At 40.3% G+C, this 24224-nt stretch overlaps 1 protein-coding gene across 1 annotated transcript in view; it reads left to right on the forward strand.

The window, feature by feature from the left end:
• LRRC49 (leucine rich repeat containing 49) overlaps positions 1 to 24224 on the forward strand; it is a 174897-nt gene that overhangs the window by 123417 nt on the left and 27256 nt on the right. Inside the window, exons 11-12 of the mRNA XM_075857918.1 lie at positions 9646 to 9729; positions 15718 to 15887. Of these exons, the coding sequence (XP_075714033.1) occupies positions 9646 to 9729; positions 15718 to 15887 (254 nt within the window). The remainder of the gene's footprint in view (positions 1 to 9645; positions 9730 to 15717; positions 15888 to 24224) is intronic.

The following is a 24224-nucleotide window of genomic DNA, read 5'->3' on the forward strand; positions in this document are numbered from 1 at the left end:
TTGAAGGCTTCATCGGGTGTTATCCCTTTGAAGTGGACTTCTAGTGGTCGGTATATCACTTGAGGGCTTCATCGGGTGTTATCCCCTTGAAGTGGACTTCTGGTGGTCGGTATATCACTTGAGGGCTTCATCGGGTGTTATCCCCTTGAAGTGGACTTCTAGTGGTTGGAGCCATCTGCAGAGGTGAACGGTGCTTCCGAGCTGGTTTACGGCTGGAGGTAATTGGTGGTTTGCAGATGGCTAATTCGGTGTGTTCTTAAAAAGGAACATCTGAAGGGGCTTCAAGGACTTCCTCTGCTCGGGTTAATGTTAACGTTAAATTGTTATTTACGATTCTGACCCATGTTGGGTCATGTGAATTATTAGGAGGAATTCTATGGCGGATTCCTAACTAGTTATCCGAATGTTTCGGATTTAAATTGTTTTTATAAAACTGTGAAATTAATAAACGGCTGCTGTGGCCATTTCACATCCAACCTCGGTGTCACGTGTCTTTACTAAAATGGGGGTGGGGGGATAGGATGATCTAAGGTTAACGCACGACTCTACCTAGGCAGGTCAAGAAGAGGCTGGACGCAGCCCGCAGGGATTAAGGGAGGCCGACATGACCGTCCTGGTAGGGAAAGGGTTACTTAGGTGAGGGAGAGTTGGTAGGAGCTGGAGGAGGGACGGGGAGGAGTTAAGGGGGGGCTGTTCTGCGCTTCCCGCTGTTTCTCGGCATTGAGCCGGAAGCAGCGGGAGGAGTAACACAAGAACAGTAAGCTCCCACCCTCCCGCCCTTGGTTTTGTTACTCCTTAGGTCTTATGTACGTCCGTCTATGAGCGTTGTGTTTTATTTGTGTGCTTATTTAACATGTTTTTCTTTTTTCCGGAGTAGGTTCTGTTGTCATGGCAGCTGGCGGGGGGAGTCCTTGAGGCCAGTCAGTACAAAATGGTGGGGGGGTCGCATCGGGGGTATGCGTCCCCCAAAAAAGGTACATGGTTGAAGACTTCATCGGGTGGTATCCCTTTGAAGTGGTCTTCTGGTAGAAGGTATATCACTTGAAGGCTTCATCGGGTGTTATCCCTTTGAAGTGGACTTCTAGTGGTCGGTATATCACTTGAGGGCTTCATCGGGTGTTATCCCCTTGAAGTGGACTTCTGGTGGTCGGTATATCACTTGAGGGCTTCATCGGGTGTTATCCCCTTGAAGTGGACTTCTAGTGGTTGGAGCCATCTGCAGAGGTGAACGGTGCTTCCGAGCTGGTTTACGGCTGGAGGTAATTGGTGGTTTGCAGATGGCTAATTCGGTGTGTTCTTAAAAAGGAACATCTGAAGGGGCTTCAAGGACTTCCTCTGCTCGGGTTAATGTTAACGTTAAATTGTTATTTACGATTCTGACCCATGTTGGGTCATGTGAATTATTAGGAGGAATTCTATGGCGGATTCCTAACTAGTTATCCGAATGTTTCGGATTTAAATTGTTTTTATAAAACTGTGAAATTAATAAACGGCTGCTGTGGCCATTTCACATCCAACCTCGGTGTCACGTGTCTTTACTAAAATGGGGGTGGGGGGATAGGATGATCTAAGGTTAACGCACGACTCTACCTAGGCAGGTCATGGGTTACATGTACATGTGTCTTATATGAATAGACACAGCACAGCAGAGTTGCAACTGCTGCATACTAGGAACTGAACAGGAGAAGGGAATAGACTGGGCCACAGTCTGTAACGGGCGGCTGGTCCGCTGAATTGCCTTGGTAGTGATCTAAAGTATCTGTAAAATTCCTATCAGGCAGTATAATCACTTCCCCCCAGCTGATGTATACTAACAACCTAGCTATCAGGGTTTACAACAATTTATGTGGGCTAGCAAATAGGCTGCGGTCAGCTGAGTATTTATGACTGCACACAGCAGCAAAGAAGCCCCCGTCAAAGACAAACACTGTGTGTGTTGTCTTATTTGTCACAGCTCGATGTAGCAGAGCTGTAACTGCTACATTCAGGTCTCCAGCCCTGCAAGGAGACCTGACAGGCCAGCCACGCTCCCGGGCAAACAATCACACAGGCAGCGCGCCTGGACTGCGTTCTCCAGCTCCACACAACAGTGAGTACTCTGCCAAACAGGCAGTAAGGATATTGTACCACTGTTTGTTTGTCTGTGCAAGATAAGGCTGCCTGGTGAGTCGCGTATATGTGGGGAGGGCTGCAGGGAGCCGAGCTGCTGTCAGCTGTTTGAGTACGATCCTGTCTCAAACTTAGCTCAGCTCCGTGCACTCATGCACAAAGAGCTGCTCAGGCAGCCCGGCGTGCAGTATTGCCGTGCTTGTTCCCTAACTGTAGCAGATATTCTGCTGATTTGAACATTAAACTGCTATTAGCAGTACGGAGCAAAGTGTTTGGCATCTAACATTGGTGATATTTAAAAGACACCCGACGCGCGTTTCGCCGGTACTTCCGGCTTCTTCCAGGGGTGGCAGCCGCCGGAATCAAAGGCCAGATATGCTAAGAGTTCCTGATTGACAGGAATAGTAACCAATCAAAACAATTTGAGAATGGAAACAAAGTAATGGTGCAACGTGATACCTCTGGTTAGTTCCAGCAATGTATCCATGTTAAAATAACACTGCCTAGGCTCAAGATGCATCAGATTGCAGCTAGAAAAATCTTTCCTTTCTTTCTTTATAACAAAAAACTTTTTTAAATTGCAGTCATATCAGGACATTCTGCTACATAATAAATGCACACATAGCATTGTCCTGCAGAGGCAGAGATATAAATGTAGATGTAACAAGAGAGGTTAACCTCGTAGATACACAGTACTGCATTGGCAATGATTGCTCAGTAAGTGTGTCAGAGATAGAAATTCTGAATATCCGGCACGATAAACTGGTAATGTGAGACCTTAGTTAGTTCCAGGTTCAAAGAAAACAACCAAAATTGAAACTTTCGTTCATGCCGAACGGTTTAACGGAGTTCATACGGAATATCCACTCACTTTCTCTCCTCAGAAGGGCCTCATCAAGGTTGCCCCCTCTGATGCCCATGTTGAGTTTACAGATGCCCCAACCTTTCAGAGTCTGCCACTCTAGATTATGTCTCTCTTTAAAATGTTTGGCGATTGGAGTAGGTGTGAATATTTTCTTCTGGAGTTTACAATCCTTCTCACCTTTGTCATAGTTTATAATTGACCTGACATGTTCTCCAATACGGATTTTGAGTGCTCTGGTCGTTTTACCCACGTATCTCAAACCGCAGGGGCACTCCAGACAATACACGACTCCTTCGGAGTTACAGTTCATATGTTCTTTGATCTTATACAACGCCCCAAATCCATCAGTGAATTGCTTGGTTGTAGTCAGGATTCTACATGCTTTACATAACTTACAAGGGAAAAACCCCATAATCTGGGCCCTCTTAGTACCGTCACCCCGCGTAAAGTGACTTGCAACCAAAATGTTCGAAATGCTGGTTCCTTTGCGATAACCTGAAAGGGCCCTCTCACCCAAGATTGTGTTTAGATTGGGATCAGATTTAAGTACATGCCAGTGTTTGTTTATAATCTGCATCATGCTATCCCAGTCTGCATGATAGTCAGTGATGAATCTAGGCTGCATGGGGGTTTCAGAGGTTTTGATAGCTGTCTTGGCTCGTGTCTTTTTAGAAATGAGCAATTCTTCACGGTTGGTTCTCAGTGCTATGTTATAGGCCTCTTTGATATTGCGATTGGAGTAGTGTCTCGCCTGCAGCCTAGCCCTCAATTCAACTGCTCGTTTCTTGAAATCAACAAATGTCGAGCAATTGCGTCTCAATCTCAAGAACTCCCCCTTCGGTATTGCCCTAATTGTGTTTCTTGAGTGTGCACTTTCGGCAGCTAATAAGCTGTTGGTGGCAGTCACCTTTCTATAAAGATCCGTGTGGAGATTTCTCTCTGGATCTGTGTAGATGAGAACATCTAAAAATGGGATCGACTGTGGGTTATAGTCAAGGGTCAATTTCAGATTAAAATCATTGTCATTCAATTTCTCAATGAGATTCTCCAATTCAAGGACAGAGCCCCCCCAAATGACGAATATGTCGTCAATAAAACGCCTCCAGAGACAGACATTATCTGTCAAGATTTTTTGCTCATCACAAAAAACAATTACCTCCTCCCACCAGCCAAGATAAATGTTAGCAAATGTGGGGGCCACAGCTGCTCCCATCGCCGTGCCCCTGATTTGCAGGTAAAACCGCCCATCAAATATGAAATAGTTTCGTGTAAGGATAAATCTCAGTGCTTTAAGAATAAAGTCCTTCCTCACAGGGTTCAGACTCTGGTCTCTAGATAGATAATAGTCTACCGCTGAACAGCCCCTGGAGTGATTAATGCTGGTGTACAGACTTTCCACGTCACAGGTTACCAGAATTTCGTCCTGGTTAAGACTGATTCCATCCAACTCTTTCAATATTTGCATGGTGTCTCTGGTGTGGGAAGGTAAGTTCAACACAATATCACGGAGTTCATTGTCGAGCCACTTGTTACACTTCTCCGTGAGATTTCCCACACCAGAGACAATAGGCCTACCTGGGGGGTTCTTAAGGTTTTTGTGGACCTTTGGGAGCATATAAAAAGTGGAAACCCTGGGGCCCTTGACAGATAAAAAACTTTTCTCATTGGGGGTGATCGCTCCCAATAAGAGAGCTTCTGAAATCAGTGCATTGTATTCACTCAAGAATTGAGCTGTCGGATCCCCCCATAACGGTTTATAGCACTGTTTATCAAGAAGCTGCCTCCTTGCTTCACGTATATATTGTTTCTTGGGCCAGATAACAATGTTTCCCCCTTTATCCGATTGTTTAAAGACAACGTCCTGCCACAATCGGAGTTCTTGTAATGCCTGACGTTCCACTTCAGTAATATTGTTCTCTATCCTATGGTATGGGAATGACACAATATCTTGACCCACCAAGTCTAGAAAAACTTTAACCGCTGGGCAAGTGTCCAGAGGAGGCATAGTAGTTGATTTTGCTTTAAGATGTTTTCTACTCTGGGGTTCCAGTGTGTTTGTATCTCCATCGGTCATATTCTCTGATAAAAGTGCTTCAAGATCTCCCAGAGTTGCCGCCTCCTGACCTGTAAGGTCCAACAAATCTGGAAATTGTGTTATCAATTCTTCTACAGGGCTACTGGGTTGAATGTCTCTTTGTGAAAAAATCTTTTTAAATATCAGTTTCCTACCGAAAAGGTGCAGATCTTTAATCACTGTGAATTTATTAAGTCTTGTCGTAAGACAAAAATTGAGGCCCCTCTGCAAGACTTGTGATTGTATGTCAGTAAGAGAGTGCTGTGATAAATTGATCACTCTCATAGAATCTCCCAGAGAATCGGTCATTTGTAGGGTCATCTTCTCTGTTGGTCTTTTCTCTTCCCCTTCCCTCTCTGGGACCCTCTGAAGCCCCATCTCCCTCTGTCCCGTAAAAAAGGGACTTCCGGGACGGTATTGTGATCACTCCCTAAAGCTGGGTGTCTCCTCGGGGAGTTGGCCTGACCCTTGTCCTGATCATAATTTCTGGTCTCTGTATCGGACCCAGAGGCCTCAGTTAGGTCAGTGTCAGTATCTGAGAAATCGTGTGTTCTCTTGATTTTAGCTTGTGAATGCACCTTTTTGGTGTCTAAACGATTAGATTTCATTTTACCCCAATTATAAACTTCGCCCTTTGTATAGTCAAGCTTATCTCTCATGTATTTCTTTTTTTTCCTATTTTTGACCTTAGATTCTATTATATCTATATGTTCTAACGTTTTGGAAAAGGCCTCTTCAAAGCCATACGATGTCTCTAGGGCTGTGAGTTTGGGGGTCAGTACTTCCAATTCCCTTTCCACTTTATCTAAAATGTGTGATTCATCATCAACAAGAACAGCCATAAGTGCCCTAGAGCAGTCTGTCAAAATCGTTTCCCATCTATCTTTAAGGCCTGGTTTTGACAATTCATAAGATGGAAAGAGGGGTACTCTAAGGCCCCTAGAAATGAGACCTTGTTCTAAGTACTGCTCTAGGGTTGATTTTGTCCAAGTTGATTGTATCTGTCTAATTTGAAGATCTTTAAACCGTCTAAGGAGGTCACCAACATCCTCAATCCCATCAAGACCCTGAGATTCCACCTCTTTTGTGGCTAAGAACACATTTGAGAGTTCTTGTTTCTGCCGTAAATTCCTTGACTGCAATTTATCTGTTATCTTAGATTGAGCCATCTGAAAGGCTTGTGCACCAATAGATGAGGGCAAAACCCAGAATTGTCCAAGCAGGACAGAAGAAGAAGTGATATATTTAAATAGGTATTACCCTCTTACAATTTTATATATAATATGCTAGAGTAATTCACACTAGGTGTACACCACCAATTGTCGATATATGAAAAAGGAACGGGAAGTGGGAAAAGTAGTGTGTTTCGTAATTGCAAAAAAATAAAAAATACTTTATTATTAAATTTATATTAAAACAATGTTAGATGAAAAAATGATGTTGCGCCAAAGTCCCCTAAATTGGCGCACTATGACAAATTATGTCTGATTAAGATTGCTCCGGATTGTAAAGGATATATATGTGTCTAATCTACCCCTTATTTAGTAATAGAGAGGAAACTATAATAGTCCCTAAACCAGAAATTGGGTTGTTAAATAATTGCAAATAACTGTCCCCCTCAGTGTCAATGATGAGACAGTCTGATTGCACATAAACCTCTTAGCATATCTGGCCTTTGATTCCGGCGGCTGCCACCCCTGGAAGAAGCCGGAAGTACCGGCGAAACGCGCGTCGGGTGTCTTTTAAATATCACCAATGTTAGATGCCAAACACTTTGCTCCGTACTGCTAATAGCAGTTTAATGTTCAAATCAGCAGAATATCTGCTACAGTTAGGGAACAAGCACGGCAATACTGCACGCCGGGCTGCCTGAGCAGCTCTTTGTGCATGAGTGCACGGAGCTGAGCTAAGTTTGAGACAGGATCGTACTCAAACAGCTGACAGCAGCTCGGCTCCCTGCAGCCCTCCCCACATATACGCGACTCACCAGGCAGCCTTATCTTGCACAGACAAACAAACAGTGGTACAATATCCTTACTGCCTGTTTGGCAGAGTACTCACTGTTGTGTGGAGCTGGAGAACGCAGTCCAGGCGCGCTGCCTGTGTGATTGTTTGCCCGGGAGCGTGGCTGGCCTGTCAGGTCTCCTTGCAGGGCTGGAGACCTGAATGTAGCAGTTACAGCTCTGCTACATCGAGCTGTGACAAATAAGACAACACACACAGTGTTTGTCTTTGACGGGGGCTTCTTTGCTGCTGTGTGCAGTCATAAATACTCAGCTGACCGCAGCCTATTTGCTAGCCCACATAAATTGTTGTAAACCCTGATAGCTAGGTTGTTAGTATACATCAGCTGGGGGGAAGTGATTATACTGCCTGATAGGAATTTTACAGATACTTTAGATCACTACCAAGGCAATTCAGCGGACCAGCCGCCCGTTACAGACTGTGGCCCAGTCTATTCCCTTCTCCTGTTCAGTTCCTAGTATGCAGCAGTTGCAACTCTGCTGTGCTGTGTCTATTCATATAAGACACATGTACATGTAACCCATTACAGTCACATTAATACATGGGTTTCTCCACCGCTGGGCTTCATTTACAGCCCGTTGAAGGAACCTCTGGGTTCATGTGCAATCAGACTGTCTCATCATTGACACTGAGGGGGACAGTTATTTGCAATTATTTAACAACCCAATTTCTGGTTTAGGGACTATTATAGTTTCCTCTCTATTACTAAATAAGGGGTAGATTAGACACATATATATCCTTTACAATCCGGAGCAATCTTAATCAGACATAATTTGTCATAGTGCGCCAATTTAGGGGACTTTGGCGCAACATCATTTTTTCATCTAACATTGTTTTAATATAAATTTAATAATAAAGTATTTTTTATTTTTTTGCAATTACGAAACACACTACTTTTCCCACTTCCCGTTCCTTTTTCATACAGGTTAAGAAAGAGCAACGCTAACGAAGGTGTCGGTTCTACTGTAATTCCTGAAATATCAGACAGCAACATGAATGCAGCCTTCCATAAATTTTTAAGTAACGGACAGGCCCATAAGATGTGTAACAACGTCCCTCTGCGCCCACAATTTCTCCAACAATGATGAGAAGCAGTCGGGTATATGCGTTGAAGCTTATCTGGAGTATAATACCAACGTAATATTGTCTTCATTACTGACTCATAATGAAGGGTGCATTTCAAATGTTTCGCTATAAAAGTAAGTGCATAAGACCATGTTTGTGTAGAGTATTCATTTGTGAGTTCCTTTTCCCAGGCCAAGAACGGGGAAGATTTTTCAAATATATTCTTAGATCCCAAAAGGTCATAGAAGGGACGCAGTCCTTTAATTTGCTTCCCGGTTTGATCCCATAGACGGAATATCTCAGCGTTAGCTAAAACGATAATTTTGGGCAAGTTATGAGCTAGTTTAGATTTATGCTAATGACTTTCTCAATGGACAACTGGGCGTGTTTTTACTTTTTACCAACTGGGTGTATGAGGCTGACCAATCAGTGACCAATCAGTGTCCTACACTTCTCATTGTTCTCATTGTTCCAGCCCAGCATGATCCACAGCACAGTGTAATTGTGCAGTGAAACAAGTAAACGTGCCCAGTTGCTAAAAACACAATACATAAGAAATAAGAGAAAACACGGCCAGTTAGAAAGGCTCATTTGCATAAATATAAAATTGCTCATAACTTGGCCAAAATTGATCGTTTAAAAAAAAAAAAACTTTACTGTTATCTACATTGCAGCGCCGATCACATGCAATAGGAGATAGGGATTTGATAATCTGGTGACAGAGCCTCTTTAAGTAAGTGTTATCTTTTAAGGCATACTTGAAGGGGTTCTCTACTTCTAACAGCTTGTGCTCGGTTAACTGAGAAATGTAACGGAAAGAAGTTTGTAATGTGTATATACTGTTTTCTGTAACAATGCCCTGTGCAGGCACCATGAATTTGTTTACAAACCTACCGTATGTAGATGTACGAGCTTGAAAAGATTAAAACCGTTGCACAAATAAACCTTGGATACAATAAAGTAATCATTCAATGATAAGTTTCGCGGTGAGTTACCATCAAGTTGTCTCTTACTCTTTCCAATTGTCTGGTAGTTTTTCAAATTGGTCGCTGGTAATATGCAAATGGATCTTTAAATGTAAATGTAAATATATTAGCTATGCACCATGACCGCCATAGTTTTTATTTACTGCATTCAGATAATTGGTGTACCGGCATGGCTACTCTGAGCTCTCATACATGTATGCCAGATGTCACACCTCACATGTGCAAATTCTCACAAGAAGAAAAATGAAAGGGCAAATTTGGTTCATATCATAATCATCGGCCATCCCTTGTAAGATCAGACTGTTCTCCCAACCAATGCTTGATACATGTGCCATATTAAGCATTGATGATATATAATATTTATATTATTATTATTATTATTATTATTATTATTATTATAGTAACAACTTGAATCGATTTGATACATTTCCAGCTTTTCAATTTTGTTAAGACTTAGAAGAATTGGTTGTTCATCTGTTAATCTTGCTAATAGAAAAATAAATGCTTTTTTATCTTTTTAGGAAGAAGAAAGACGTACCGCGTCTGTTCTGGCAAGAAAAGAGGAAGATAGGAAGCGTGAAAGCCATAAGCAGGCCTTATTAAAAGTAATGTCTGTCAGGCAAGAATTTCAAGGCAAATTGAACATTCACTCATCAGGTTTCAACAATTTCACTCATCCGTAAACCGTTATCAGGAAAAACTTGTCTATAGTTGCACCACAGTCTTCTCTACTGCTGCCATTTTGCCCTTTTGTGCATGGCAGTGGCAAACCAAAAAAGGAGTTGTCTATAACAATCAATCAGATTTCAGCTGTATTCTAACGTCATCCGATTGACTGTTATGAACAGTTCTTCCACTCTTTGGTCCTCTTCATACTGTATAAAAGCTACTGGAGACAAAGGGGCAGATTTACTAAGACTTGCATTTCATACACCAGTTTTACTCTGAAGCCCACAGGACTAAAAAGCAACTAATTTATGAAGAGGTGCCCGCCTCTTAAAAAAAAAAAATTGTCCCATATTGTGTAGTCCATGCGCCAGAAAGTTAAATCAATGGCAGCTACGAGCTGTCATAGATTTCCGCTATAATTTATGGCGTAAATAATAGTAAATTTGTCACTTCCTCGGGTACACTACTGTACATCAAATTATACTATAAGTAGACAAAGCAGAAAGTGGATGTAACAGTACAAATAAAATATAACAAAATAGAATAGTACAGGCAGCATACCGATAAGTAAAATTAAATCTAAAGATTATTGACCCATGTTCACAGAGAAAAACATAAATACATCTGTGAGGATGAATAAATTAATATAAATAGAGGGCTGGTACTCACTCTATAGGGAATGTATACAAAAGATCCAAACCATGTGGTAGAATATCAAATCGTCATGCGCTGTACAACACTGGGCATGTCCAAAGAGAGAACACGCCGCTGTGATGTCAACCAGGGGACCATGGTAACGGTGGAGGCTAACTCGCTTGTACACATGGAATAGCACTTATCCCACGCAAGCGCGTTATAGCAGAGGAAGACTATTCATAATAACAAGTAAGGGCAGTGGAGATACCTTGAAGGCACCTACTTTCAGTTCTATGCAGCGCATACACTCTAGATATTACCGGAGTCATGCACCATTTGTAATCAGGGCATCAGAATTAGGGTATGTTCACACGAGGTCATTACGTCCGTAATTGACGGACGTATTTCGGCCGCAAGTACCGGACAGAACACAGGGCAGGGAGCCGGGCTCCTAGCATCATACTTATGTACGACGCTAGGAGTCCCTGCCTCGCTGCCGGACAACTGTCCCGTACTGAAAACATGATTACAGTACGGGACAGTTGTCCGGCAGCGAGGCAAGGACTCCTAGCGTCGTACATAACTATGATGCTAGGAGCCCGGCTCCCTGCACTGTGTTCAGTCCGGGACTTGCGGCCGAAATACGTCCGTCAATTACGGACGTAATGACCTCGTGTGAACATACCCTCAAAAGTAAAGTAAAAGAATTAAAAATTAAATTAAAAAAAAGTAAAATAAAAACATAGGTGTGCATCTTAAAAGATACAGCAGAATGTCACTGGCACACTGGATCACATATATTCAATATAGTGGATATAAGGAGTGTAAAGACAGCAGATTTGTAAATGTAATAAAAAAATCTTGCTCATCGTTTCTACTTATAACATATTTGATGCTTTAAAATTGCTATAACACAATAAATGTATGTATACACTCCTGGTAGTTGGCAGGTATAGATACAGATTCAGGACTTGGCTACAATTTGTTTGTGCTGCACAAACATGAAGATGGATAGAAATCTTCAATCCATCACTATTCAGCCTTAACGGAGGAGTAATCTGATACAGTGTATAAAATAATCATTTTGGAAATCGCCTATTGCTGGTGTAAGAAAAGTGTAAAGAATAAATCTCTCTACCTTGTGCACAGGGCACCTCATGCTGGCCGACTCTTAATTTTCCAATGACTGAAAAACTGGGCATGGCTGTAAAAATAAAAATGGTTTCAACTTTTCGACAAGTCATGTTTCAACATTTTCAGAGCTTACAGTTTTGTAGCTTGCTGTAATTTACAAATATTTTCCACTGAATAGTGTCAATGATTTATTCAAGTTTTCTGTTCTGGCAAGTATGTTAGGGAATACAGCATATATACAGCTAACAGTAGAGCTCTACATAGTAAGAAACATACCCTAGTCATCAGACCCCACATATATATAGAGCACACTGCCAATAATGTTTGCAAGAGGGTCTAGTCAAGTATTTATTAGAAGGGCTTTAGTGCAAGAAACAAAGACGTTGGGTTTTAGTAAACCAAGAGCCATAAGAAAAGCTCTAGATTGTTTGGCCACCTAATTCTGCCCGTGTCATAGGCAGAATTATTAACATAATGACGTGACCTTCAAGATCATAATTCACTTTTTCAATTTGAATGTTATGATACAATGCCCTTATTGAAATAAAATTCCTGTTTTGCTTGAAAGCATTTCAGATTTAAACAGGAAAATGTGTGTGTTTTAGAATAGGGCATGTTTTGGTGGTAGCTGAATGTGCTTTGTTCATGAAATGATGTGAATATAAATATATATGATAGAACTAATACTGAGAGAGCGCATTCATGCTAGTTACTTGTGAATACTTACTAGTGGTGCTGCATGACCGAGCTTGGCTATAGTCTTTCCTCCATACAATCACATTCTGTGAATTAGTTTTGTTAGTTTGTTCTCCACTATTTCTGCTTGTCAATACTCACGTTCACAAACCATTAGAATGAATTTTCCACAGGCATAAAGCCATTGAACTGTTGCACTGATCTACGGTACTGCTCACACGGAAAAAAAAGCACGCCTTTTGCTAACATGAAATGTAATTCTGTCGCTAGCTACTTTACATTATGGCTATATTACTCATCTCATTCAATTTACTTGTGCTGCACAGTGTGAATTGAGGTGGCCTGTAGGAGTCTTCTGCAACCATTAACCTTATGGGAGGAAAAAAATATATATTAAAAATTGTTAATGAAATTCAACTAATGAATTAAAGATAAAATTAAAAATTGTTAATGAAATTCAACTAATGAATTAAAGATAAAAAAAATACTCAAAGTAGTAGATTTACACTGACAGTACTATTACATGGCAACAATTTTTTATTAAGACACCATGCCATGTACATGTAAATATCATACTGCAACATCTCATAAAGGAAGAGGTAACAACGTTTTCCAAAATTCATAATTTTGTTCGATACAATACAATATAATTTACTAAATAAAGGAATTAATAAAATAATGAACAATATAGAATAAAAGCAATAAAACTGGTTAATATGTATGACTTTAGAATTGTCAGTGAGACGTTTCCAAAATAACACAAGTCATATTCACTTACCACATTCCTACTATATATTATATCACTTACAAAGTATTATCACGAGGACGTGGCACTTAGGGAGTCCCACAATGCTTCATGATTGTGTACTTAGATTGTATGGAAGCTTTGTGGAGGCAAATGTGGATCATAGCGAATAGTATCCAGTGTTGCATAGATCGCCAACCAGAAGTATAGCACTGTGAAAATGACTGGTTATGTGGATAGTTTTGAAGGGCTACCCCTCAGTGGTATTTTTCTAAATTAAAAATAAGTAATTTTATTTAACCCCTTCAATCTTAGCCGATAGTTGTCACATGCCATTTTAGATTATGCCAGTTGTTTCTCACGGTCTGCCTAGCAACAGACTACATGCTGTCAGGCAGCATTCACTGCTATTTAAAAGAGTGACCGTTTGCAGACAATGTGAAGCTATAAAGAGAGTGTGAACTATATTCTCACCATCCTTCCAGCTTCATTTATAGATGGTGGCTTCATTAGGCCCCATGCACACGACAGCAAAAAACCTCCGTTTTTGCGGACCGCAATTGCGGTCCGCAAAAACGGAGCCATTCAATTTAATTGAACACTGACACCTTTCCGTAGCACTACGGAAGGGTGTCAGTGCCGTGGAAATGTTCCGGGAATTATGGAACATGTCCGTTCTTTCGCATTTTGCGGGCCGTGCTCCCATACTTTGTATGGGAGCACGGCCCGAAAATGCGGCTGTCAGTCAGCGGCCGGCCGTGCCCGCAATCGCGGGTCGTGATTGCGGGCACGGTCGTGTGCATGGGGCCTTAAGAGAGATGAAAACCCCACAAGCACTTTGTCATTCTAGACATGGCAGAATTTTAATAAGTATATTGGAAAGCATAAGCACGTTAAGTGCTCATACTAAAGCTCGCAATTAACATTAGATATATGTCTGCTGATCCTGACTATTTCTAATGTGTTTAAAGGGCAGCCCAAATATTACCCAGTATTTCACATCAGGAGGAAACAAAAATCAAGTATGTTGGATTTGAACATGCCTGATCCTTTTATTACCCAGGAAAAAATCGCTAGGGGAGGGATAGGGGATTAATAAGGATTACAAGATGTTGTATCACCATTTATACAGTACTTTTCCTTTAAGTAGTAAAACAGTGGTAGTTCAAAATATTCTTTTATGTATTACTTTTTTACATCCCTTTTATATAACTACTGTATGTGCCATGGTTTTACTGCTGGAATGTACTTTTCCTTCAACAACTACTGTGCAATAGATTGAAAGGCTTTATAAACTAACATATATCATCCTACTTTAGACATAAAATGCTATGTTACTGTATACGGTAGGTATTGTAATGTACTCTCATTTTCCCAGAAATTAGGTTTTCCTTTTCCACTAAGATAATGAAAAGAATATGTCTTTAGGAGAATTGATGCTTCAGTTCATTGTCATAGAACGCACAAGCAATTCAAGTTGTTTCCATATATCTTTATCTCTTAATCCTTCCGTGTCTCTCACTGGCAGTGAGGTCTCCAGGATCTGTGAATAGCACATTGTGTGGACCTCGTATTCTTACTTCGGAATCTTCTACTCTTTCAAATTAAACATTTCATTTACTACTGACTACATTTAATTTATTTAATTGCTGTTTTCAATCCACTAAAGTCTGCTCAACCATAGCCAGTTGGCAGAACTCAACCTCCCCTACTGTCCAACGTTTCTAATTTGAAATCTGTTACGTTCCAAAGTCCTGTCATGTGCCAGCTAGACACCGGCAAAGGCACAGCATTTTAATACCCTGTTAATACGGATATAAATAACTCTGAAACACCTTGAAGCATAGTATGCGTTTAGTTTTACTTTCCAATCCCTCCTCATTATTCTGGTGAGGAGCAGGAATTGGTTATAATATTATAGGAAAATGCGTGATACTCGTAAAAAGAATATGGGACTTATTTTGAGGTTTTTTTTTTTTACCGTTATCCATTGCTTCGGTCTGAATCTATATTAAAACTCTAGGTTACGATGCAGCTACTGTGTGACACATTTATTGTACGTCTTATACAGTGGCCTATATATCATATTTTAATGAAGTAGCAGAAAACGGGAAGGTTCATTATATCAAAGCAGAAATAAATCTTAGACCAGCCAACTTAGTGTACGAAACGATTCATCCTTGTAAAGGTAATATTCGTCTGTGTATTAAATACGCACACGTATAAGCCCTCTACTTTTTTTTTTTTTAACCTCTGATCGCTGTTGTGTTTGGATTCTGGGCTTTTCTAATGAGACTGTATTGTTCCTGGCCAGCATTAATAAACATGCCTTGGCATTTTGATTGTGAACTCTCTATACTAATGTCAAACTGATAAATGAATTACTGGCAACAAATACAAAATGAAGAAATTGACCATAAAGCTATTTTGTGCTCTTAATTCTCTTAAAGCATAACTCTAACCCACAATGAAATCTTGACTATGCTCCTGTATCAGTATACAGTAACTTGTGTAGCCTTTCTTGTGTTGCCTTACTTTTTTGTACTTTAGTTTCTCGGGCGGGAAGTGGTAAATGTTTTTATCCATCAGTCAGACAGACCAGAGCCTTTTTCCTAATGTATAGCCTATATGGTTACAAGTTATTTACAACTAGACAGCGAAACATTGTATATTAAGTTGCAGCGTGCAGTTATTATTATTATGTTTGTTACAGGAGAAAAAAAAAATTGCAATTTACAATGCTGCACGACAGTGGGATATTCAGCAAAACAGAGTTGTACCTGCCACAAACTCAGACCAGGAAGGTGGAGGTACTGGAATCCCTTCTCGTAAACCATGCCAGTTGAATGGATCTACTCCTTATGATTTTAACGACGGCAAGAGGTAATATAAAATGTGAATTTTTTGTGTGGTCAAACTAAAATGTTAACGCAAAATTTCTGCTACTGGACTTCATTATATTGTAGTTCTATTCTGGATTATCAGACGTTCTAGATTATTATATGCTGGATGAATGGAATTTCACTGTACCAGGAGAGACTGGTCACTAAAATAACACCTAAAATCCAGAGCAGCAACATCTGAATTAGTACTCAAGTCACCGTGCAATATCTAACGATTATTGTTTTTCTGCTACATAATTCTGACACATTAGGCAGATTTTCAGTATATTTTATACTACATATATCGTAGAAATTACATGCCAAACGACTTCCCCCGGGCTTGTTAACATATACTATATGAAACGGGTACCCACAGACTACAGGGTTCTTGTACAAAAACATTCTCACAGTGTACATTTTCCTATATTTTAAAAAAAACATATTGATTGGAAAAAATATGGCGGTTATCTATCTGGAAAGTAGCCTGATCATTTTAATTTCATCTGCATCAATGGGTTACATCCCTGGTGGGCTAGGGTGGTGACGGGGTTAATAGTAGCATCCCTGGTGGGCTAAGGCAGAAAAGGGCTAATAACGTCTCCGGTGGTCTAGGGCAGTCGTCGCAGGCCTGCTCAGACAGTTATAGAGGTTCTGATTGTCTGACTGGGATGATTCAGTGTCTGTGTAATCGTTTGAGAGACCAGCGGAGACTGTCAGTAGAGTGAGGGTTAAGAGAACTATAATACTTGTTTTAAAAACCCCTATAGCTAGAGTGAGCCCCTTCCTCCTCTGGGCCTCTGTGCGGCTGATCGGTTGCACAGGCTATATGTCCACCGCTGCCATGACCGGAACTGTGCATATTACATTTTTTATCTAATAGGCTGTGGGACAATTGTTTTCTAATGTCCCCTCATTTGGCACCACATATGGGCCATTATTTTTTTACAGCGATTTATTTTTCCTGCAACCATTGTCTGCCATGTACGGAAGTCTATTGGCCCCTGCCAGAAGCAGGCTGCCTGTGAGTGTAACATGGACAGTTATAATACACTGTATACATAAGTAGTTCCGTGTATTATGCCAGCGATCAGAATTCCAGATCTGGAAATAAAAAGTAAGTAAAAAAAAATAATAGAAAAATGGAAAACCTATAGTGCTACCTGGAAAACATCCTAATAAAAAGGAGGACCCAAAATCCACAAGGTGCTCCTTAATTTCTGAGGCCGGTGTTTCAGTCAGGTAGCACACTAGAATACTGCAGAATCAGGGAAATAAATATTGGGTTGCTTTCTATGTTAACTCAAGCTGTGTTTTTAAAATTAAATATCTGCAAAAAAAAAATCAACATATTTGAACTTCTCCTTAAATTTGTTTCATTTCTGTGAAACGCCGTAAGGGTTAATAAACTTTCAAAATGCTGTTTCTCATACTTTGACGAGAGGTGCATTTTTTTTTAACATGGGGTGATCTATAGGGAGTTTCAAACATGTAGCCCCTCAAAGTAACTTCAGAATCAAATTGGTCTGTAAAAAAAATTGGTTTGGGAATTACTGCTAAACTTACAAGCCTTCTAATGTCCTAAAAAAAAAAATCATCTCATCATAAAATCGACACATGCTAAATGTTAATCCGTAACCATTTTGTGTGGTATGAGTTTATAACTTAAATGTGATCGATATTAGCTGGATCCTGTTTGTCAGAAACACGCAGGACCCTCTCTCAACTGAGCCGTCAGTTCAGCTGAACAGACAGAATCATCTGAGAGAGAACGATACAGCTTCTATGTATACCACTTTTCTTTATTAACTCCTTCTGTGCTGTGCCTTGCAGCAGTGCCTTTTATTGGCTGCTTCTATTAAGGGGTCATCAAGGGTTGTTATATATAAATAAATCTACCCAGTTTGGTCACTAGTTTATTTCCTGAATGTCACTGGTTCTAACGCTTTATACTATTTTATCTTAATGACGCATATGTACACGTGTAGATGTAGACATGTATAGTACCTTATGTGCGACCTTCACACGCTGAAGTATATTTTTCAATGTGTGTGACAAAGGATCTGATGGGGTCAGCTTTTTAGTTAGACGCTTTTTAAATAACTGTATCGTATAATTGCATTAACGCGGTCATGACTGTAAACTATTAGGTAGGACTAATTCATTCTTCAGGTTGTCTTCTTTCAGGAAATATATAGGGTGTGAAAGTATACTTCATTTTCAAGGTCTGTAAAACCACATTTTTGGTCCCTTCAGTTCTGGCGATTTTGTGAAGATATATGAATGTAGGCATAAGTGGCATATATAAACTCTGCACTTCTTGCACTTTTATTTTAAGGAGGTGTTGAGAGTCAAATTTTCTGCTTGGCTTAGCCTTTTAATCACAAACATGAACTTTTATCCCCTTTTTTTGACGAAAAATTATACTTCGAAGCAAATTTGTGTGTATTAAGTTCTGAGTGGCATTTTGACAATGTGTCGGGTGTCTATTTTCAGAAAATATATAAGTATGGTGTTTAGTACATTGCACAGACAGTGAGACCCGGGGGCCTATGTATAGACCCGAGCGCCACTGCAATGAATAAAAGCACTATATAAAATATATATATTTAAAAATCCCAAAATGCACCTTTAATACGTAATAACATTTTGTTAATATCATAGATACCAGTAGATTGTGAGGTTTGTAACAAAGGTTTAAGAAGAGGAGAAAAGATACAGTAGATACCCCTGTTGGATATACTGTATATCCTACATATGGAATCAATATCTAGTGCCAAAGCACTTTACCAAAGATTGTAGTGTTGTAACCTAATCTCCACTATGACTGTCTTGCTTTCAGTGGGATATTTTAGTTTACATTTAAAATACATGACATCTGGGTTTCAATATCTTGATCCATTTTGTCATTACAGGCTGAAATATTGAGTACTAAAATCCTCAAGGTTTAAGAACCAAAATACCTCGTCTTTCTGGGCTCGTCTAGTCCTTTAAATGGCTTTTGAGTTCTGTACTTCATAAATTATTTACACTTAAATGCTCGCAATAAAATGTTTGTTCAAATAAAAGTTAGTAAATCACACGAGATCTTTATTTTATTTTTTAGATTATTCAAATCTATACTTACAGCAGGAGTTGCAATTGCAGTGTAAGTGCAGGTGCTCCCATTCCATATATATTCAGGACTCTTATGTCCTAGTTGAGATGATAAGTTGTGTTCTATTGCAATGCATTTACCCATAAAATGATCTTTGTAATGTTAGTGTTTTATATTCAAACATGTTGAATAAGGCCTCGTTCACATCAGCGTGAGGTTCCGTTGATGAGTTCCGTTAGACCTTTCCGTTAGACCTTTCCATCAGAGGAACCCATGAATGGAAAGACAAACCGAAACTATAGCCTATGTTTGCATTATCATTGATTTCAATGGTAATGTTTCCGTTGCAAATGGTTTGTTTGTCTCCGTTCTGTAAGGTTTCCGGGTTTTTATTGGAAACCATAGCGTAGTCGACCGCTATTGTTTCCACTAAAAAAACGGAAACCTTACGGAACAGAAACAAACGGAAACCAATTGCAACGGAAACATTACCATTGAAATCAACGGTAATGCAAACGGAAGCTATGGTTTCCGTTTCTCTTTCCGTTCATGGGTCAACACACGCTTATGAAAAAAACATTTAACAAGGCCCTGTTTGTGATGTAATTTGCATGGTATTATAAGCTATATTTTCCACTCCATATTAACACCCCAAGTACACTGGAGATTTTTAGATGGTCTCTCCGTGCAGTGACAGGTAGAAGCACAGCATTAGGTAGGTTTAGCAAATGGAACTCGCTAACTTCGTGATAGATTAACCCCTTAAGGATGCAGCCTAGTTTTGGCCTTAAGGCTCAGAGCCCATTTTTCAAATCTGACGTATTTCGCTTTATATGGTAATAACGTCGGAATGCTTAAAACTATCCAAGCGATTCTGAGATTGTTTTCTCCTGACACATTGGGCTTCATGTTCGTGGTAAAATTTGGTCGATATATTCAGTGTTTATTGGTGAAAAATTGCAAAATGTAGAGAAAATTTTGAAAAAATAGCATTTTTCATAATTTAAATTCTGCTTGTAAAACAGACGGTTATACCACCCAAAATAGTTACTAGTTCACATTTACCATATGTCTACTTTAGATTGGCATAGTTTTTTGAACATTCTTTTATTTTTCTTGGACGTTACAAGGCTTAGAACATAAACAGCAATTTCTCATATTTTTAAGAAAATTTCAAAAGCCTTTTTTTTTTAGGGTAGCTGTTTAGTTCTGAAGTGGCTTTGAGGGGCCTATGTATTAGAAACCCCCATAAAACACCCCATTTTAAAAACTAGACCCCTCAAAGTATTCAAAACAGCATTTAGAAAGTTTTTTTTAACCCTTTAGGCAATTCACAGGAATTAAAGCAAAGTGGAGGTGAAATTTGCAAATTTCATTTTTCTTGCTGAATTTTATTCCATTTTTTTCTGTAACACAAAAGGTTTTACTAGAGAAATACTACTAAATATGTATTTAGTTTTTAGAAATGTCCCACATGTGGCTCTAGTGCGCTCGTGGACTAAAACACAAGCCCCAGAAGCAAAGAAACACCTAGTGCATTTTGGGGCCCCTTTTTTTATTAGAATATATTTTAGGCAGCATGCCAGGTTTGAAGAGGTGTTGAGGTGCCAAAACAGTAGGAATCCCCAAAAAGTGACCCCATTTTGGAAGCTACACCCCTCAAGGAATTAATGTATGGTTCTTCTTACCATTTTGACCACACAGTTTTTTCACAGCATGTATTTGAATTGGGCTGTGAAATTTAAAAAATGAATTTTTCCAATAAGATGTCATTTTTGATAAAATTTCTTATTTTCACAAAAAATAAGATACCCCATTTTGTTGCCCAATTTGTCCTGAGTGCGGCAATACCCCATTTGTGGTGATAAACTGCCGTTTGGGCCCATGGGAGGGCTCAGAAGGAAAGGAGCGCTATGTGTTTGTTTGAGTCCAGATTTTGCTGGATTGGTTTTCGGGTGCCATGTCGCATTTGCAGAGCCCCAGAGGTATCAAAGCAATGGAAACCCACCAGAAGTGACCCCATTTTGGAAACTACACCCCTCAAGGAATTGATTTATGGTTGTTGTGACCATTTTGACCGCACAGTTTTTTCACAGCACGTATTTGAATTGGGCTGTGAAATTAAAAAAATGTAATTTTTTTCAATAAGATGTCATTTTTGATCAAAATTTCTTATTTTCACAGGGAACAAAATACCCCATTTTGTTGCCCAATTTGTCCTGAGTGCGGCAATACCCCATTTGTGGTGATAAACTGCCGTTTGGGCCTATGGGATGGCTCAGAAGGAAAGGACCACCATTTGGCCTACTGGAGCTTTTCTGGTGCTGTCATGTATGCAGAAGCCCCTGAGGTACCAGTACAGTTGAAACCCCCGAGAAGTGACCCCATTTTAAAAACTACACCCCTTAAAACATACATATAGAGGTGTAGTTAGCATTTTGACCCCACAGGTACTGTGTAAAAGTTAATGCGCATTAGATGGTGCAGAGTGAGATTTGCAATTTTTTCTATATATATGCCATGTCAGTGTCCGATATATTGTGCCCAGCATATGCCACTGGAGATATACATCCCATAAACTGTAATGTGGGTTCTCACTGGTACAGCAATACCCTACATGTGGCTGTTATTAGCTGCCTGGGCACACAGCAGGGCTCAGAAGGGAAGGACCACCATTTGGCCTACTGGAGCTTTTCTGGTGCTGTCATGTATGCAGAAGCCCCTGAGGTACCAGTACAGTTGAAACCCCCGAGAAGTGACCCCATTTTAAAAACTATACCCCTTAAGACATTCATCTAGAGGTGTATTGAGCATTTTCACCCCACAGGTATTGCGTAAAAGGTAATGCGCTGCAGATAGTGTAGTGTGAGATTTGCAATTTTCTATATATCTATGCCATTTCAGTGTCCAATATATTGTGCCAAGCATGCGCCACCAGAGATATACACCCCATAAACTGTAATGTGGGTTCTCCTGGGTACAGCAATACCCTACATGTGGCGGTTATCAGCTGCCTGGGCACACAGCAGGGCTCAGAAGGGAAAGATAACGGGGGATAAGCTGTGCGGAGAGCGTCAGGTTAGATTAAAAATCTAAGGGATGTATGGTAAATGTTAAAAACCTTTTCATACAGAGCCCTGGTTTTTCGGGACACGTGTCACATTGATATATTGAGTCCTCCCTTATCCCCCTCTTATAGCAGACTTTGCACCTCTTTTGACTTTTTCCCTTTTTGCCAGTTTGGGGAACTTCTTCTGGACAGTGTTGCCCTGGTACGATGCGTGTGGCCTCGCTTCCAGAAATACTGGGTGCCCCCTTCTTGGTCCCTAAAGATTAGGTTCTTGATAACCACCTCTTGAAATTCCAGCAAAGTTCCCATCTGGTCTGTACATCGACGTAGCACGTATAATGCCATCTGTATGAGGTGCCCGGCCATCTTCTTATACCACACCGCATGGCGCTCTAGGGCTTCAGGACTTGATCTGACAAGTCCACCCCTCCCATGTACCTATTATAATCCAGAGTGCAGTCTGGTTTGGGGGTCTCTGTACTGGTACCTCGTACAGGTACATGGGTACTGGTGTGGCCATGTATTGTTGTCAATGCAAGGACATCTCTCTTGTCCTTGTACTTGACACACAATATGTAACTGCTAGATTGTGCCCTGCTCTCACCCCTTCTGAGTGTTTGCCCAAGCAGAGTCTTAGGGAGGCCTCTCAGATTTCTTCTAGCAGTGCCGCATGCCGCAGTACTTCTGGAAGCGAGGCAGTTGAAGAGCGGGACGCTGGTATAAAAATTAACCAGGTAGAGGTGGTAACCCTGGTCCAGCAGAGGGTGCACCAAATCCCACACAATTTTTGCATTAACTCCCAGTAAGGGGGGGGGGGGGTCATTCCGGGGGCTGAATACTGCTGTCCTTCCCTTCATATATCCTAAATTTGTATGTATACCCTGATGCACTCTCGCACAGCTTATACATCTTCACGCCATACCTTGTCCTCTTACTCGGCAGGTACTGGCGGAATTGAAGCCTTTCTTTAAAATGTACCAGGGACTCACCAACAGAAATACACTTCTCGGGGGTGTATGCTTCGGAAAACCGGGCACTGAAACGGTCTAATAGGGGTCTCCGTTTATACGAACGGTCAAAACTGGCACCATCTCAAGGTGGGCACGGCTCATTATCAGTATAATGTAAGAAGCGAAGTATTGAATAATTTATGTTTTTTAGGTTCCAGTTCAGTTCTGAAGTTGCTTTGAGGGGCCTATATATTAGACACCCCTATGAAACACCCCATTTTAGAAACTAGACCCCTCAAAGTATTCACAACAGCATTTAGAAAGTTTATGAACCCTTTAGGTGTTTCACGGGAATTTAGAGCGAAGTAGAGGTGAAATTTACATATTTATTTATTTTTGTCAGAAAATCCTTTTTTTTTCCATTTTTTTCTATAACACAAAAGGTTTTACCAGAGAAACGCAACTTAATACTTATTGCCCAGATTCTGCAGTTTTGAGAAATATTTCACATGTGGCCCTAGTGTGGTAATGGACTGAAGCACCGGCCTCCGAAGCAAAGGAGCACCTAGTGGATTTTGAGGCTGCCTTTTTATTAGGCACCATGTCCGGTTTGAATAGGTCTTGTGGTGCCAAAACAGTGGAAACCCCCCAAAAGTGACCCCATTTTGGAAACTAGACCCCTTGAGTAATTCATTGTAGTTTTCATGGGGTGCATCCGGCTTTTTGATCAGTTTTTATTCTATTTTTAAGTGGCGTGGTGACTAAAAAACAGCAATTCTACTATTGTTTTTTTATTCTATTTTTTTTACAGCGTTCATCGTGCGCTATAAATGACATATTCACTTTATTCTGCGGGGCGATACGATTACAGCGATACCATATGTTTATGTTTTTTATGTCTTATGGCGTTTGCACAATAAAATACTTTTTGTAAAAAATCATTTACTTTTTGTGTTGCCTTATTCTAAGAGCCATAACGGTTTTATTTTTCCATCAAGAAAGCCGTGCGAGGACTTGTTTTTTGCGTAACGAACTTTAGTTTCGATCAGGACCATTTTTCGGTACATGCAACTTTTTGATCTCTTTTTATTCCATTTTTTTGGAAGGTGAAGTGACCAAACAATTGTGATTCTGGTACGGTTTATTATTATTTTCTTTTACGGTATTCACCGCTCGGGATAAATAACAAAATAATTTTATAGTTCAGGCCGTTACGGACGCGGC

This window comes from Rhinoderma darwinii, chromosome 3 (genome assembly GCF_050947455.1).
Source record: "Rhinoderma darwinii isolate aRhiDar2 chromosome 3, aRhiDar2.hap1, whole genome shotgun sequence".
Taxonomy (NCBI): Eukaryota; Metazoa; Chordata; class Amphibia; order Anura; family Rhinodermatidae; genus Rhinoderma; species Rhinoderma darwinii.